At 30.1% G+C, this 17,618-nt stretch overlaps 3 protein-coding genes across 4 annotated transcripts; 1 reads left to right on the forward strand and 2 right to left on the reverse strand.

Moving 5' to 3' along the window:
- The first annotated feature begins 457 nt into the window (after positions 1-457).
- On the forward strand, positions 458-6,102 carry Cyp301a1 (Probable cytochrome P450 301a1, mitochondrial). Its single transcript, XM_070309635.1, has 10 exons — positions 458-664; positions 2,137-2,619; positions 2,943-3,059; positions 3,158-3,234; positions 3,677-3,878; positions 4,298-4,460; positions 4,688-4,857; positions 5,026-5,104; positions 5,342-5,542; positions 5,884-6,102. Exons 1-10 carry the CDS (start codon positions 642-644, stop codon positions 5,989-5,991), a joined length of 1,623 nt encoding a protein of 540 aa, XP_070165736.1. The 5' UTR covers positions 458-641; the 3' UTR covers positions 5,992-6,102.
- A 214-nt stretch (positions 6,103-6,316) lies between these two features.
- On the reverse strand, positions 6,317-13,290 carry LOC138940604 (probable cytochrome P450 49a1). Of its 2 annotated transcripts, none has more exons than XM_070309638.1 (11): positions 13,204-13,290; positions 10,359-10,570; positions 9,439-9,685; positions 9,165-9,281; positions 8,904-8,980; positions 8,333-8,528; positions 7,985-8,144; positions 7,737-7,906; positions 7,520-7,598; positions 7,087-7,284; positions 6,317-6,479 (listed from the first exon to the last, which is right to left on the reverse strand). In XM_070309638.1, the coding sequence occupies exons 2-11, from the start codon at positions 10,561-10,563 to the stop codon at positions 6,372-6,374; spliced, it is 1,557 nt and encodes a 518-aa protein (XP_070165739.1). In that variant the 5' UTR covers positions 10,564-10,570; positions 13,204-13,290; the 3' UTR covers positions 6,317-6,371. The 2 variants fall into 2 exon arrangements, with proteins under 2 accessions (XP_070165739.1, XP_070165737.1); XM_070309636.1 differs by lacking the exon at positions 13,204-13,290 and adding an exon at positions 12,835-12,982.
- LOC138940602 (RNA-binding protein 28) lies at positions 13,252-16,894 on the reverse strand. Its single transcript, XM_070309634.1, has 11 exons — positions 16,729-16,894; positions 16,515-16,648; positions 16,168-16,336; positions 15,817-16,094; positions 15,384-15,727; positions 14,894-15,278; positions 14,624-14,792; positions 14,295-14,512; positions 14,052-14,201; positions 13,588-13,965; positions 13,252-13,408 (listed from the first exon to the last, which is right to left on the reverse strand). The coding sequence occupies exons 1-11, from the start codon at positions 16,745-16,747 to the stop codon at positions 13,274-13,276; spliced, it is 2,379 nt and encodes a 792-aa protein (XP_070165735.1). The 5' UTR covers positions 16,748-16,894; the 3' UTR covers positions 13,252-13,273.
- Positions 16,895-17,618: the final 724 nt, after the last annotated feature.

Raw genomic sequence — 17,618 nt, forward strand, 5'->3', positions numbered from 1 at the left:
TTGGCGCATAATTTAATTGACAGAAATGTTTGAAAGAAAAATTTTAATTACAGGTATATCTCTGCAAAAATTATGATCTTTATATTTCTCGTAAGAAACTTTCAATACTTTTTATATTTTATTATTTTAATCAGGCTCATATATTATTGAAAGTATGTGTAATATTATTGCAATATTTAGACTTATTGTCCATGTATAAATCGAGCGAATAGATGAATACAATGTGATATAAAAGGCGATAATAAAACTCCCTTTTTTTTTAAGCTTTAACAACCTTGTTCCGATGAGAAAGAAGTAAAAGGAAATGGAGATGAAAAAGGACTAATCGCAAATAGATCATGCTTTAAACCAGATTTATTCAATAATCGGGTCAGTTTAGGAAGAAGGGGACAATTTCATCAATGGAAGGGGGCATTCGCGCTGTAGATCGCGTCTGGCGACCTTCTTCCTTGCTTGGAACGCGCATCGTTTTCAGTAACCGTGCATCTTCCAGGCGCGTTAGCATTGACAATCCTTTTTTATCTTTTATCACCCTAAAAAAAGGTGTGTATGTGAATGTAAAAACGCTACGCTGAACGACTAAAATTCGAGATCAAATTGCATTTGTGTTCATCCTTATTCGTGAAAGGCGGATTTCAACGATGCTACCCTTCGGCGTTACAAGGTGCGCTTTTATAAAATAAAATTACGAATACGGGAATTGACTGAGCGTATACAGAGTATCTCTAAAGTTTGATCCCACCCCTGGATCTCGGAAACGAGTTTAAATATGGAAAAATGTTTCAGACAAAAGTTGTGATTAAAACTCAAAAAGTATTCAATAAAAAAATACTTTATTATAGTATTTTAAAAAGCTCTCAAGATAAGCTACAAAAATATGCAATAAAAAGTAGGCGGTTCCATGTAAAAAATTGAAGGTGATCTTCACGTGACCTTCACGCAACTATTCAAGGTCAAATTAATGACACCATCTTATGTCTCCCTCGAAACCATACAATTATTGTCTGAAACATTTTTCCATATTTAAAGCCGTTTCCGAGATCCAGGAGTGGGATCAGACTTTAGAGATACCCTGTATAATTGCGATAATATTATTTTTGTAATTAAAACGATTCCGCGGAAATTGCTGATACTAGATCAAAGTTGAAAAATCATTTTCCTTTCTCGGGCAAAGTTATTTCAATGCGCGAGAGAGAATGCCTTTCGCGGAAGAGTGACTTTCCACAATTTTCTAACGTCAATTATATTTCACGCCGTAGGATAATCGCACACGCAGATCTCATACTTTAATATGACCAAAGATAACTCTAAATTAATTCTAAAAAATTTCAATTTTCTCTCCAAATCTATTAAGAAATAATTTATAATAATATATGAGTAAGATTTTGTTTGATGAAATAACAAAGAAATCTTTTTTTTTTGCCTTGTTTTATTCTTGTATATATATATATATATATATATATATATATATATTTATTTATTTATTTATTTATGCTTTTAATGTGTGGCATTTTAAATCTCTAGATATTGAATGACTAAATTCAATCAAATCCCATTTCTGTTAATATTCATATTTCTTAATATTCAAGATAAATTGCCTGAATTTCTATATTCTCTTTCTTCAGGAAGAACCGAGAAAATATATACAAAAAAAACGAGAATAAAATAAAATAAAAAATAACTTGGAATGCGAGACTAACATATTGATTATCGAACTGAATCATAAAATCTGTGTACGAGACAAGTATATTTAATCGATATTAGCTTGTACCAATTTAAATTACAAAATTTTTAGATCGGATCAATCACTCTGATAAATATACATATATATTTTTTTTCGGTTCTTTCTCGCATCACACACACATACACAAGATATTTAAATATCTCTTTTCAAAGCGTAATATAAATTAAAATAAAAGATATTAACTTTTGTAAAATATCTTTAAAATATTTTTTTCTATACTTCAGTATATATATATATATATATATATATATATATATATATATATATATATATATATATATATATTATTTTATGATGATATCTTGATAATCATTGCACGATTTAATTTTGATAAAGATCATACTTTTTGAGAAATAAAAGGGAGATATTAACAACCGATTGGTTTTGTTTAGAATAAAGCCAGCTTTACGAATCTCCGGGAGGCGATGCTGCCTATTTCAACCCTGTGAATCATCACATCAGAAGATTGTCCTTCGAAGAGATTTGTGCAATGGTACGATCGCACCTCATATGTCGCCATCCCAGACGACAATCACGTCCTCGTCGCACGTCAAACCGTACGATGAAGTGCCAGGCCCGCGGCCGATACCAATCCTGGGCAACGCTTGGCGACTGCTGCCGTTGATCGGCCAGTATCAGATCTCGGATGTCGCAAAGATTTCGCAAATGTTCTACGACGAATACGGCAAAATTGTACGGCTGAGCGGCCTGATTGGTCGTCCCGATTTGCTCTTTGTTTACGATGCCGATGAGATCGAGAAGGTATACCGGCAGGAAGGCCCGACACCATTCAGGCCCGCTATGCCTTGTCTAGTGCACTATAAGAGCGTCGTGCGCAAGGACTTTTTCGGCAAGTTGCCTGGCGTCGTTGGCGTGTAGGTAGAATGACAATGACAAACTAATAATTTCGATCATTTCGAATTTTTATTGTCAAAGTTAAAAATAAAAATAAAATATAGAATAATTAAAAATGTGAAGACAAACAAGAGTCGGCTATTAAATGTATATACGTTAAATCTATCAGTAAATCTTGATATACACTGGATAGATCACTTTCGATTATTGAAATAGATCTTGTTCTCAATTTTTTTAAATGTCAGTAATATCTCAATGAGATATCGATAAAAGATTTCCGTTTGCAGTCCATTTCTGTTTGTTTATTTTGAACTCATCGCACGCTAATTATTTCTCTCATTAGACACGGCGAGCAATGGAAGGAATTTCGTACACGCGTCCAAAAACCCGTTCTCCAACCGCGGACTATTAAAAAATATATAACACCAATAGAAATAGTTACAAAGGATTTCATAAGAAGGTGAGAAAGTGGAGAGTAAAATTGATATATATATTTATGGGCGATTACACAAATGATATTTTTTATCTATCGTACGCAATATCTCCGATGCATTGCAGAATCGAGCAGATTCAAGGAAACGATGGCGAACTGCCCGGTGATTTCGATAATGAAATACATAAATGGGCTCTCGAATGTTAGTTCTTATTTTACGTAAAGTATTGATTGCTTACAATTTTATTGCACATCTTACATAATAAGACGTCTTGCACTGATAATGGGCTCTTTAAATTATATGTAAAATTAGATTTATATATTTTTTATTTATGCGCTGTATTTTTTATCTAATTTATGCAATTTTCTACATACGCACGATATTTTGTTACTATATGTTTTCACTTTCCTATTTGTTTTCAAGATATGTATGTATATTTACAAGAGATGATTAGATTTCTCATGTTTCGCATTCATGAGAGAGTATCCAATCTATCACGAGAAAAAAAATCTATCTAAAAGCCTCTCTTTCTCTTTCTTACTGGGGAAAGCCCGAGTTTCTCGAGAGCGCATTCCCGAACGTGCAACGACGCTCACGATGGTACTCGACACTACGTACTATGAATTATACATTTGTTGCGCAGGTATAGGTCATGTGGCACTTGACGTCAGACTTGGATGTTTGGGCGAAGCATTGTCTCCGGATTCTGAACCGCAAAAAATAATCGATGCCGCCAAGTTCGCGCTGAGAAACGTGGCCACGCTCGAGCTTAAGGCTCCGTACTGGAGATACGTCCCAACGCCCTTATGGAGCCGTTACGTGCGCAATATGAATTATTTCATCGAGTAAGAAGATCCCTATATAAGAGATAGATTAATGAAAAACAAAGCATTGCCAGAGATTTATTCTGGAAAATTACGCGAATTACCAATCTCTTTAAAGTTTTTCGGATTAGTTTTTCACATACGATCGCGTTGGATTTGTCTAAGACGTTTTCATGTTTGCGAAACAAATTCTTTATTTAGAATTTAGGTATGTGAAGGCGAATTCTTTTCTATCCTTTTCGGCACTTCGTCAAGTCACTAATGACATGCACGAGTCTTGAAAGAAATAAAAAGTTATGTAAGAGACAATTAAAATCAAATAAAAATCTATTTATCACGCCCTATTTATAAAAAAAATTTTCTTGCGATTTAATTTAATTTACAGCTACTTTTAACGAATAAAGTTTTGTGATAATGATTTAATATATTTTCTATTTTAGGATATGCATGAAGTATATCGACGCCGCGATAGTCAGACTTAAAAATAAGAAAACCGTAGACGAAAGCGATTTGTCGCTAGTAGAACGAATTTTAGCTAAGGAGACGGACCCTAAGATGGCTTACATCTTCGCTCTCGATCTGATATTAGTCGGCATTGACACGGCAAGTAACGCGATGTAATAAATTGTAATTACATTATAAAATACGATGCATATTGTGACAACTGATGACAAGTGATGACAGTTATTATAAATTAAATGCAACATAATTACATATTTAGATAAACATATATCTTTTAATTATAAATTGTTATAAATTAGATGTACATATAGAGATATTAAATATTTAAATAAAATATATTACACACGCGTATATTTGATAAATTGCAGATATCAATGGCGGTGTGTTCAATATTATATCAATTGGCGATTAGACCGGAAGAGCAAGAGAAGATACATCAGGAGTTGCTGCAAATACTGCCGGATCCTTCCGTTTCTCTCACAACTAGCCATCTGGATCAAGCAATTTATATGAAAGCTTTCATTCGCGAAGTATTTAGGTAATACTAAACGGCATTAATAAACGCACTTTAATAATAATCCAATTGCTAAATGACTGACTTAATTTTTTTCGCACATCTATGATAATGATCTAGTTTTGTTTTAAAAAATAACAAAGAAATGAGAAATGGAAAGATTTCATAGCGCGCATGTTGCATCTATTGCAGGGTGTACTCCACCGTTATCGGAAATGGCAGGACATTGCAGAACGACACTGTTATTTGCGGTTATAAAATTCCAAAAGGAGTACGTGATATTTCTTCTTTTAACATTTCTTTATCGCATTCATCTATTGTATATAAGATAGGCCGTGTTCCACAGCCAATATTCGTCTTATCACTACTTTATCATGCAAGATACACATAATTCTCTGCAAATCAAAACTCTACATTAGCATTAAAATAAAATTATTCGAGTTTTAAATAATTTTGTATCTATATATACATATATGGACATTATGATATATATAAACCATAACTTTAGATTCAAGTTGTGTTTCCCACACTTGTCACCGGTAATATGGAAGATTATGTTACGGACTCGAAAACCTTCAAGCCTGCGAGATGGTTCAAGGACGATAACGAGAAATTGCATCCGTTTGCGTCGCTGCCATACGGTTACGGAGCACGAATGTGCTTAGGCAGGCGATTCGCGGATCTCGAGATGCAAATTCTGCTAACAAAGGTGCAGCATGTTTTATCCTTTTACTTTGCTTTTTTATTTGATAAATGCAAAGTATTTTAAAACCTGTTAGCCTTGTGTTCTTAGAAGATTATATTAAAATACAACTTATTTTCCACCTCAATTTTCACTGCATATATTCTGCCATCTGATCTAAATTTAATCCAGTTTTTTATTTCATCATTGAATAATAAATTTTTTTTTTAAAGTTGACTTTTTTAATTTTCAAATTTTATTTTATAGTAACTTATTAATTATGTTTTAAAAGCTTAATTTTACGTAACTAAGATAAAATATTAACAATTAAAAATAGCGTTGATTATAACGATATATTATGTTTACAGCTTCTGAGATCATATAAATTGGAGTATCATCATGAGCCATTAAAGTACAAGGTCACCTTCATGTATGCGCCCGATGGAGAACTCAGATTTAAAGTAATAAAAAGATAGCTTTTATATTCTATAAATCTCGCGATATGATATTGTAAGATAGATTTAGAACAAAAACAAAAATGCTAGAGAAAAAAAAAACACGAAATTTGCAGAGATTTGCAGATTAATATTAATAAAAATCTATACTATATCTTATATTACATTCATAAAATTCCATTATATTATACATTATATTACATATTACATTATAGAAATACAATAATATCCATCGTAAATGTTAAGATTTATATTTATTATCGAAAAATACATGGTAATATCGAATTACATTAAAATACATTTTGTATGGAATTATCTATTTCCACATAAAATGCATTTAGAAATTAAACATTGGTGATATGCAATCATTAATTATATAATATCTCTATTTCCCGCAAAAATTATCTTTCGATAAATCTCAGCTTCAACGGTCCTTTCGGCGTATACATCGGATTGACATAATATTCCAATTTTTCATAGTGATATTCTATTTTATAAAATTGTAGAATCTGAAACAAAGTGAGAAAAAAGTTTTCTTTTTAATAATGTAATAATAAAAATTAACAAGAGATTAGGTCCTCGAGACAAAATGTTTCGTTATCGCGAGGCAGCCACAAGAATATAAAAATGTTTAAAAGATTACCTCAACACAATTATTCTGTAAAATTACATATTTGTGCAATTCCTTTTCATTTTTCTAAGGCGACAAAACGTAATTGGCATATTAACTACGTAACACTGTGTGTCACGATAAAAAAATTATTACGCGCAGTATATTAAAAAAATATTTATACAGGATAAAATAAAATTAATTTCCGCTGGTTGTAATTGATAGACAAAAATAATAGTTAATTAACTCGTGATGCAATTTTTCTCATCATTAATTATATAAAATTTAAATTCATCAGGAAGTCTATCGATAAAATTAAAATCTTATTGAGTTGTAGTAAATACTATATATGTATATTCCCAAAGCGATATTAGGAATCCCAATCGATACTAGGAAAGTAAGCCGGTGACCTAAATTAGTGAAAGTGCGTGAAATCTTTTTTTTTTTATTCCATGCCGCGTCGCGGTAACTTAGCGTATCTCCGATAATCAGAGGTCGTTTCTCACCTTGCTAATGACTATAATTATTTCGAGCTCAGCAAATCGTCGCCCAAGACACATTCGTCTGCCATAACCAAAAGGAAGTGACGCGAATCCGTGACGAACTTCGTCTTCGCGCAACCACCGTTCCGGAAGAAACTCGTCACACCGGGGAAAGTACTTCTCCAGATTGCTAATGACATAGTGTTGAAATACCACATGCACCTAAGAACAATTAACATTTGCAATAAATTTGTATCTGTTTTCTCCTGTGATTACAAAATTCTTCTAATTTTGTAGCTAAAAACTTAAATAACTTCGAAATCTCAAATAATTTGATTATATATGTATATATTGATTGTATACAGTTAATATTCGATTTTTTTCGTATTGTCTCATTGACACAAAATTGTATGATCTCATCTATAGATTTAAATCAAAAATAATTTTTTTATCTTACTCCTTTCGGCACGCGGTAGCCGCCAATTATAGTATCCGAAGTCGTACTTCGCCCGTTGCCTATGACAACTGGATACATTCTAATTAAAAATAAAAAATATAAATTATAATATATGTATAATGATATTTATGGTTAAGGAAAGATGAGTTGCAGTTCCCTCTAACTTTATTGCGAAACGATAGATTTAAAAATATATATCTGATTAATCTCAACGAACCTTAGAGTTTCTTTTATGCACGCTCTTAAGTATTTTAAATTATCTATATTTATCGCTTCGAGAGGTGCGTCTATTTGCGGGAGAATATTACAGATTTCTTCATACGCTAACGCCTGTTTTTCTGGATGTAACGCTAATTGATACAGTACCGAGGCAACTGTAGTCGAGGTCTACAAATAATTTCATCCTTTGAAAACTAATATGTGTGAATGTAGAAAGTTATAAAATAAGCAAAATATTGTATTTACCGTATCAACGCCAACCAAGAACAAATCTAAAGCGAGAATAGAAGCTACTTTTGTATTGCCTTCGAGAGCTAAAACTCTTTCCAAAAGAGATAGTTCTTTGTCCGAATCCACGTTGACTTTGGCTCTCGATAGAGCGGCAGATGTATATTTCGATATTGTACTAAAATATAACAAAATGATATATATATATAAATAGTATAAAAAATAAATATATATATTTTTTGTGTTATTTATATATTAATCTATATATTTTATATATATATAAAACAATAATAATACACATACAATATATGTAATAATATATATAATTACGAATTTTCTTTAAAGAAAGAATATTTTATTTTTTACCTCACAATAGTATCTAAAGCATTTACATATTGGTGCCACGTGGGTGTATTAAAAATTTTCCAAAAAGGTATCTTTAATTCGAGCACGGGCACGTTTTTGAAAAAAGTGATCAACGCGTCTATGAGCCTCTGTGTTTCCGCGTCCGCGTCGTCGTCCAAGCAACCTAAACGCACGTCCAATGCGACCCGTGCAATTGCTAGTAACAAAATTATTTATTACATTTATTTATGTTCACGTATTTATACATGTGTATTAAACATCTTATATAAGCTCACCTTTGTTGGAAAAATATATTTTATTGAATTAATCTGAAGATTAGTGTTAATTTTTTTAAAGAAATGCAAAAGAAATTTTATATATACAGATACATCTTTTATAGTCAACTAAATTTGATCTTGATCACAATTATTATACAATCCAAAGATTCCATTCTCTCAAAATTTTCACATTTTCTTTCCAGATTTTTCGACGAAAAGAAATCTTTTCATATACAGATTCTTTGAACAACTCAATATGTTTATGAGAATCATGAAAAATTCTTGAAACCTTGTCTACCTCGTCGTATACTTACATTCTAAGGACCACTTGTGCAGTTCGTTGAGAAAGTCATTAGGCATCTCGTGCTTCTTATCTCGTATTCTCGCTATTCTATAAAAAGAAAGAGGGGATAAATGTCTTTCTGATGACATGAAGATGATTAAACAGATGTGCCTGCATAAACGGTGAGAGTTAGGCAAGATGACTTGACAGAGTACTATTGTCTAGAATGGCATCTGTATAAAGGAACAGTGACTTCTATATATTGTCTTTGGAAGCAACAAAATTAACGAACCTGCGAAGAAATGCCGCGCTCGCTTCCTCGATCGCGCCGATATACATCTTCGCGGTCCGTGGCTGCAGCATCACTTGCTGTACCTTGCTCCGAAAATTATACCAGCTATCACCGTGGCTGCAATATGTAGAAAGAAATGAAGAATTAAAATCAAAAAAACGTAATGATATGACTATTATTTGTCCATCGGTTGAATAAGAAACTTCGAGTGTCTCTCCTCGAGCATTTTAGAATAATAATGTCAAGTACAGAATTGAAATCTAATATGGCTTACACGGCAATGACACCGGGATTGTCCTGAAAGAAATCTTTTCGCAATACATGTTTGTAGTAATCGAGTGACGGCATGGAAGGTCGATGAGGCATTTTTTCTTCCCGTCGAAAGATGCGCTCGATTTCATTCGCATCGTATACAAATACCATATCCGGTCTACCCAAGAGCCCTTCTATCTTCACGATGTCCCCATACTGCTCGTGCAATGTCTTTGACAATTTGTCTACTGCCTGTATATCGAAGTTTCCTATAAAATTATTTTTTAATTAAATTTTGTGATTTAGGAGTATTAATTTTATTATTTTGATTCTATATTTTTTATTTTAAATTTTTTATTTTAAAAACTAACAACATATTAATATTAATTGTAAGCGACAGCTGTTTTACCATAGATCATAGATCATCAGCTTGTGCAAATTTAATTAATAAATATAGAAAAATTACTTTCTTTTCGTAGAATCTTTTTTCTCGAAATTATTTCATTATTATACAAATAATGAATGTGTTTGTCTATATGAAATACACATAAAAGCTTTATATTTGATTTTTATTGTTTATACACTTCAAATTTCCAATTGAAATATTTGCTAAATAAATATCTTCATTATGCGGAAGCAACCATATCTATAAAGAGACTCATTAGAGCTACCGATTTCGCCAGTGCTATGCAAAAGAAATATTTGCAGATCTGATTATCAGTCGGATGTGCTAAAAAGAAGAGCAAGTCAGTTAATTAAAATGTAAACTAAAAAATGGTTTCGTCTCTTTGCTAACTAAATATGTAGTTATATAAAAAGAAATAAAACCCACAGTGTCAAAATAAGAGAGATTAAGAAGATGAATAGATCGTAAAGTCAAGAAGTATAATAAACAGCCAGAAATGCTTACTAATTTGCTTTGGAGAAATTACTCAATTATACCTAGGTAAGGTAGAAAGCGCCAGGTGTTACCCAACAAAGGGATCGGCTTAGGTCCTGGAATGTCCGAGTATGGCAGACGAGGTGACAATAAATCTTGTTCCTCGATATCCGCGGCCAACGTATCTAATGTCGCTCTGTCGCTCTTCATCCGAAACTTGATGAATCGTCGTAATAATTCCCTCGTGTATCGTCTTAATGTAGCCATTTGTAAACTATACAATAGAAAAATTATTTAATTCTCCTAAAATATTTATTTTTATCTAAAATAATATTTGTCGCACAATTAAAATTCTAATTACCGTATCGTCTATCTTACTATAACGGAAATAGTAAAAGTCACTCAAATTTAAAAGAAATATCTATTTTTATTACGTACATTTAAATTTATTTATTTATAATATATATAAATAAGATATACAATATATAATATATATAATATATATTGTACTTAAATTTCTTTTTTTTTGCAGAATATTTCTAAAAATAGAGAAAATGTACGCTCGTATTTTATTCTTTATACTAAATTTATATACAAAAGGCTAATTCATATACAAAACTAATTGTATTGTATAATTATATGATAGTTAATAAAAAAACAATTTGCATGCAATACAAATTTTTCATTCAAGGAAAGTTGGTTATATCGGTTCGGAACGCATTCTTTGCATTCTCTCGTATTTAGACAAAGAATGCATGTGTAATTTGCATGTAAATTTAGCGCAGTAAAATAGAAAAGCGGTTCTATGCATGATGAGTGTAACGCGTGACACAACAGTATGATATAATGCCACAATCTTTATGCGGAAATGTCTCCGAATCGTTATTGGAATGTCTCCAATTGTAGAAAACGCTAATTTTATTTTCATAAAAGTGGGCGGATAATTATTCAATCAAGATTAAGCACAGAAAGAGAGAGAGAGAGAGAGAGAGAGAGAGAGAGAGAGAGAGAGAGAGAGAGAGAGAGAGAGAGAGAGAGATAATTCAGATAGAAAGTGATACAATATTTTTGAATCTCTGAATTCATCGAAAATAAACTATACTTTCTAAAACCTCCGCATATTTTACTGTACCAATATCTTGTATTTGCATACATTAATTTTAATATCCTCTTAAGACTACATTCCATTAGGTGATCGAAAAACTCATGAGAATTATCTGCCTTTATTTAGCTTTTCGTGAACAACAAAGATAAAACGATCTCACGATTTAAAATCGTTAAATAAAATATGTAATCTAGTATCGAGAAATGAATTTATAAACTTGTATGATAATAATATACGTATATGACGTATAACTTTTATTTATGTATATAAATAACTGTAAAATGATTTCGAGGAAATATTATATTTTCGTGAAAAAATATTATTATCGGAGATATATATATTAAAAGAATTTATATTATTTTGGAATCGAGAAATAATTTTACAAAGAGCTTATAAAACAAATTTTAAATGCAAATAAATTATATTCTCACAAATATTAATAAATTTAAAATATAAATTTTGAGATATAAAATGTAAAAAAAAAAAAACCGGACAAACTGATATATAATTCATATATTGAAAATATCGCGTTATAATTATTAATTAATATTTTATATTAATTAGAAATAAATTAATGAAAGAAAGAGTTTTGAAAAGATAGCTGGATTTTTGTAAATATGTATGAAATATTAATAAAAGATACATTTACATTTCAAATACTCTCATAGAGTCTTATTCTCTTTAAAACTTATGTGAATATTATTTCAACATATTAAATAGATAGAAAATAAAAATAGGAGAATAATCATAGCATTTTTCTTCAAGAGAAATCGCGGTGCCGGTAAATCAGTAACTGTGATATTTGCAATTCCTACTTGCGATGCACTCACTGCACCGTAAATTGTCGCAACTTTCCCATAGATCGTCGCAATTACAATTTAGGCACCGTTTAATGATGCGTATCACGAACACGTATTTGCATCCGCACATTAATAAAAGTGCAACACAAACAAGAGCAACAACGAGACATTTGCACGATTACAATATAATAATCGAAAATATATATATATATATATATATATATATATATATATATATATATACATATACACGAAATAATTTCGTTGATAATGCGATAATTATATGATAATGCGATAAAGTAATTTTGTAAAATATAAGATAATATACGATAAAATAATAAGAGTTCTAACTTTTTATAAAATAACATAATGTAATTTGAAGAAAATTAATGGAAAAAGGATAAAACTCGACTCTCAAAAATTTATATTAAAAATATATATAATATGCGACACTAAAAAATAAAATCTATTAAATATATAAAAATTATATAACTTATTAAATATATAACTAAGATATCAAAAGATTGATAAAAAAATAATTACATTTTTCTTTCATTGAAATGATTAATCGTTATGGATAGTTTATACAGTTCGAAATTTAATTTGTATGGAACCGATTTTGAAAGACCTCACCTTTCAGGATGTATTGTACACACGAAAAAAACCACAATCTGACTGAGGTCACGTTGCTTTGCTTAGCGCTAAAGTATACTTTATTAGAGGATGTTTGAAAGAAAACCGCTCGCAAGTGGGAGAACGAATGAAATTTCGAGAAGGGGAAGTGATACTATGGAATAGAGGAATAGAGACATAAAAGACATGACATCAAAAAGATAAAGAATAGAATGCATATACGTTTCGTAATTATTTTACCTTGAATAAAGTAATTCAATATGATATAAAGAAATTAAAATATAAAAGCTTAGTTAATAACAAAAAAAATTTTAATTTTTAAAATTTTTAATTGTCTTAAATCATTCTTTTATTTCATTACATACTTACATATACTGAATAGTAAATATTATGCATACTTAAATACATGTTATTACGATTCTTTTCATTTTCATATACTTTAAGATCCATTCGAGGATTCGTACCATTTCGATTTTTTAAGATCAATACCTTTCAGTTTGTTTCTATAATTATTTAGAAGCATATTAAAATTTGTATCGTTTGTATCTATGTCAAACTTTTTTACTTGCTTCGTCTGCAAAAAAGATGATACAGGAAGTATATTAAACAACAAATATTACTCCACATAAAAAAAAAATTTTTTTAATATGTAAAGTTAAAAAAAGATATATATCTTTTTTAAATGCGTGTTGTGTGTATGCGCGCAAAGTACGATGTATAGAATAAAATATATATTAAATCAATATATCTTACCGGCATATTATCTTGCATTTTCTTTATTTTCGCCTTTTTCGCAGTTTCCGATTGTTTAATCGTTTTAGTTAATTTCTTTTGCTTTTTAACAGTCTGCATATGCACTTTAGCTTGTGACTTAAGTGTGAAATTTGATCTTAATTTATCCTCGCCTAAATTGCCAGTAATGCCAGTGTATGATTTTTTATTCAATTCGTTTTCAATTACTCTTCTGTTTTTAACTCGTTTGGTATCTCGTATTTCTTCCTCGGCGTCTTCGCTTTTCCTCTTATTTTTATTTCCAGACCACAAGGGATTTCGGTCGCGACTTTTCTGAATTCTTCTTTCCTTCGCGTTTACTAAAATGCGGTTTTCAATTGAGAATCCAACTATAGGTCTCTATAATGTCATTTATAAAAATTTTAATAAAGATGCATGAAATAACCATAAATAACAATAATTGAAATAAATTTATAACTTCTTACTCTATGTTTGGAAAATATATTTGGATTATTATTTATACTTCTTAAAGCTTTAAGTGCATCCTCATGACTGGTAAATGTAACAAAACCATACTCTTTTGATTTGTTTTTTCCCGTTGCATCAACATTTCTCAAATCACGCATAACTCGAGCCTTAAAAATATTCCCATTAAAATTACTGCTTACATAATTTCTTACAACATTAAATACGTCTATGTTACTCTAAATGATTTCTAATCTAACTACCTCCGTAATAACGGCTTTAGGGCCACTATGATTTTTAAACAATTGTCTAAGTTCTGCATCGTCAAGATTAGATGGTAAATTGTGAATAGCGAGCCGCGTTCTCGATATGAACATGTTCAAGTTACGCAACATCTGCGATTTCCACCGCTCTAATTTTAGACGTTTTTCCATATCGGACATTGATACTTCTAACGCGGCTGAACTTCCGACCAGCACAACTAGAAATAAACAACACATATATGCTAACATTTCTTTATATAATATAATATTCTTATATAAAAAAATGAATATAATGTCATTTATCATAATAGAATATAACGTCATTTTACCTCCTTCTTTAACAAGATATAAATTCCTGGAATCTTTAGTCTTTTGTTTCTTTAAGTTTGTTTTATTTGCTACTTCCTGCTTGTGCAATGCTCTATGTGTCTCGATTATTTGATCACGTAAACGTAACTCAGTTCCAGCCATCAAACATTTTTCAGCATCTTCAATGTGCTACAACAAAAATGTTTTTCATGTAATTGTGTTAAAAAATAAATCAAAATTTTAAAAGAATTTTTAACATTTGCACATAAAGATAAATTAGCAATTCTTACTCTAAATTTAACAAATGCAGTGCCTTTGGAATATTCGGTCAAAGGATCAATGCATACAAGAGCGTAATAAATAGGTCCAAATTGCTCTATAAAACTTTTAAGTTCATCATTCTTAACAGCAAATGGTACATTTTTCAGAAAAACCGTTCTTCCTTCACTAACATCATTAGATCTTTGTGGATGTTTTGCATCAGAACAATTTTTTTTCTTTTCATTTTTCTCCTCTAGTTTAACAATAGATTGATCAATAGTAATATTGATATCATCATCATCATTACTGTCATTATCATTGTCATCTTTGTTATCAGTATCTTCATGCTTAATTTCTGCCTCTTCTTTCTCAGACTCAGTCTCCTCTTGTATACTTTTGATTGAAACTTCTTTGCTATAAAATTATAAAAATATTAATTACGCAGAAAGAGAGAGAAAGAGAGAGAGAAAATATAAATTAGAATCCATTGCTACACACACAATTTGAATTTCCAAATACCTGTTTGATTCAGCATCCGATTCACTATCCTCATCCTCACTACCAATTACTTTTATTTCTGAAGTATCATGTAGTTCATTTTCGTCAATAGATACAGTTTTGATTTCAGATTTTACGTCTGTATTTTCAGAAAATTTATTCTTTGGAACAGCCCAATCAACTATCATAGGCCTGTTCAAAAGAGATTGCATATTTGCATAATGTATAGCTTTTGCAGCACTTTGTACAACATTAAACTGTACAAATGCAACTCCAATTTGTTTACCATCAGGTTTGCTTAAAATCTTTATTTCGTTTATTTCACCATATTGAGAAAAAAATTCTTTTAAATTGTCTTCTGTAATCTATGGAAAAATGTTTGTTATCCAAAAATACTAATAAATATAACAATATTTTAAACATGTTCCTCTTTAATTATCTATAAAATAAATACCTGGAAAGATAAATTTCGTATTACAATCCTAGCTCGTTTTTTCTGTTTTTTCATTTTTTGAAACTTTCTTTTTTGCTGCTTTTTCAAATTATCCTTCTCTTTTGTAAATTTCTTCTTATGTATGTTATTATCTTCATTATCTTCTTTCTGAGCATCGTCATTCTGACAAGGTTGTTTTTCATCTTTCTTATCAGTTTCGTGATTCCCAGAAAGATTTTTCTCAAGTTTCTCTCTAAATTTGGATTTTGATATAGCCCAATCACAACTTATAATTCTTCCTATAAATATATAGAAAATTATGCTAAAATCAAAATATAAAAAAAACGAACTAAAACTTAATTCTGCAAATACCAAGAAATTCCTTTTTATTAGTATTGAATATTGCTTTTGAAGCATCTTCTATACATTTAAATCGTATAAAACCGCATCCAACTAAGCTTCCATCTGGGCGTTTTAAAAGGTTTACTTCTGTAATGTCACCAAACGGCTTATAAAATTTTTTTATATCCTCTTCTGTTACCTAACAAAATATAATTATATATCTTTTAAATTAAGTATAAGAGATTAAATTATATATTAGCAGAAATATATTTTTTGGATATATGTATATATGCAATCTTATTTTTAAAACTTTAATCAATTGAAATAATAATATATTTCTTATTATATTATATTGGATCAAGTGTTTAAATAGATACCTTAAAAGGTAAATTTCTCACTATTATTCGAGAATTTTGACCATTTTCTTCTGCATTGTCTGTATTATTGCCTGTGTTACTTTTTTTTAATTTTAATTTTTGTCGATATATCCAAGATTTACCATTTCTTTGTCCTAAACATATATAATACAAGTATTAATTACGTAAATTGAATTACATTACTACTTTTAAATAATGTTATCGAAATTCTTACCATAATATGGTTTACCCATTCTTAACGTAAATTCACATAAATTAATTTCAATTCTTTGTCATAAATATATATTTTATATATATGTTTATTACTGTCTAAAAAGTCAAATGTGTCAAACTCATTTATAGACTCACTCAATTATAAACTCACAAAATTTATACTAATCGATTCGTACAATTTATCACATAAATTACATAAACAAAAAATTTCATTCTATGGGTCACAGTTGCACATATATATTGCACGTGCTCATATTGCTAAGGGTGCGTTCAAAAATATTATATATGGAGTAAAGTAACGTTTAATTGACCAATCAGGACAAAAATGAATAAAGATTCCTTTTCTGATTGGTCAATTCAATTTAGTTACTTTTACTTCATGGGTAAGATCTTCGAACGCACCCTAATCTCAAAGATACTAGATTCAATAAATCTCGCAACTAATATCGATTCTAGTAAACTTTTCCATCGAAGCTTTTGAAAGAAAAATAACAAAATATAATGGAATATATATTTCGTAGAAAAACAAGAAATTTTACACCGTTTTGGAATCCAGCGCAAGACAGTTAAAACAATCCTTAAATATTATGAATAGTTTAATATTTAATTTATATGCAAAATTATTTTTCGAAAATTACCTTCTCTCTCTAATAAGTTATACACACGTACATGCGAAAAATCCATAATCGATACATATGCCTCGTGTAGTTGTTTCACTTGAACAAAACAATTTAATGCGGCGATAGGTAATTAATATTAAGATGTAGAGATGACAAAAGTGAAGAGAGAATCTGTAGGAGTGAGGCAGAGCAACATACTTGCAAAATAATGTTGCGTAAAATTACAAGCGTAATAAAGACTATAGTAATTTTTCGACTCGATTCGAAGAGG

This window comes from Polyergus mexicanus, unplaced genomic scaffold (genome assembly GCF_030449975.1).
Source record: "Polyergus mexicanus isolate NDT 795.1 unplaced genomic scaffold, iyPolMexi1.0 SCAF_17, whole genome shotgun sequence".
Classification (NCBI taxonomy): Eukaryota; Metazoa; Arthropoda; class Insecta; order Hymenoptera; family Formicidae; genus Polyergus; species Polyergus mexicanus.

Bases quoted from the DNA above. Each gene is read 5' to 3' on its own strand.
- Cyp301a1 (XM_070309635.1), top strand. From the start codon at position 642: ATGCTACCCTTCGGCGTTACAAG. The intron at 5,105-5,341 runs GTACGTGATATT...CCATAACTTTAG, and splicing joins GTTATAAAATTCCAAAAGGA to ATTCAAGTTGTGTTTCCCAC. The intron at 5,543-5,883 runs GTGCAGCATGTT...TTATGTTTACAG, and splicing joins TGCAAATTCTGCTAACAAAG to CTTCTGAGATCATATAAATT.
- LOC138940604 (XM_070309638.1), bottom strand. From the start codon at position 10,563: ATGGCTACATTAAGACGATACACGAGGGAATTATTACGACGATTCATC. The intron at 8,145-8,332 runs GTAAAAAATAAA...GTTATATTTTAG, and splicing joins GCTTTAGATACTATTGTGAG to TACAATATCGAAATATACAT. The intron at 7,285-7,519 runs GTAAGATAAAAA...AATTGTTCTTAG, and splicing joins GCTACCGCGTGCCGAAAGGA to GTGCATGTGGTATTTCAACA.
- LOC138940602 (XM_070309634.1), bottom strand. The intron at 16,095-16,167 runs GTATTTGCAGAA...ATATATTTATAG, and splicing joins TAATAAAAAGGAATTTCTTG to GAAGAATTATAAGTTGTGAT. The intron at 15,728-15,816 runs GTATTTATTTTA...ATTTTTCCATAG, and splicing joins TACGAAATTTATCTTTCCAG to ATTACAGAAGACAATTTAAA.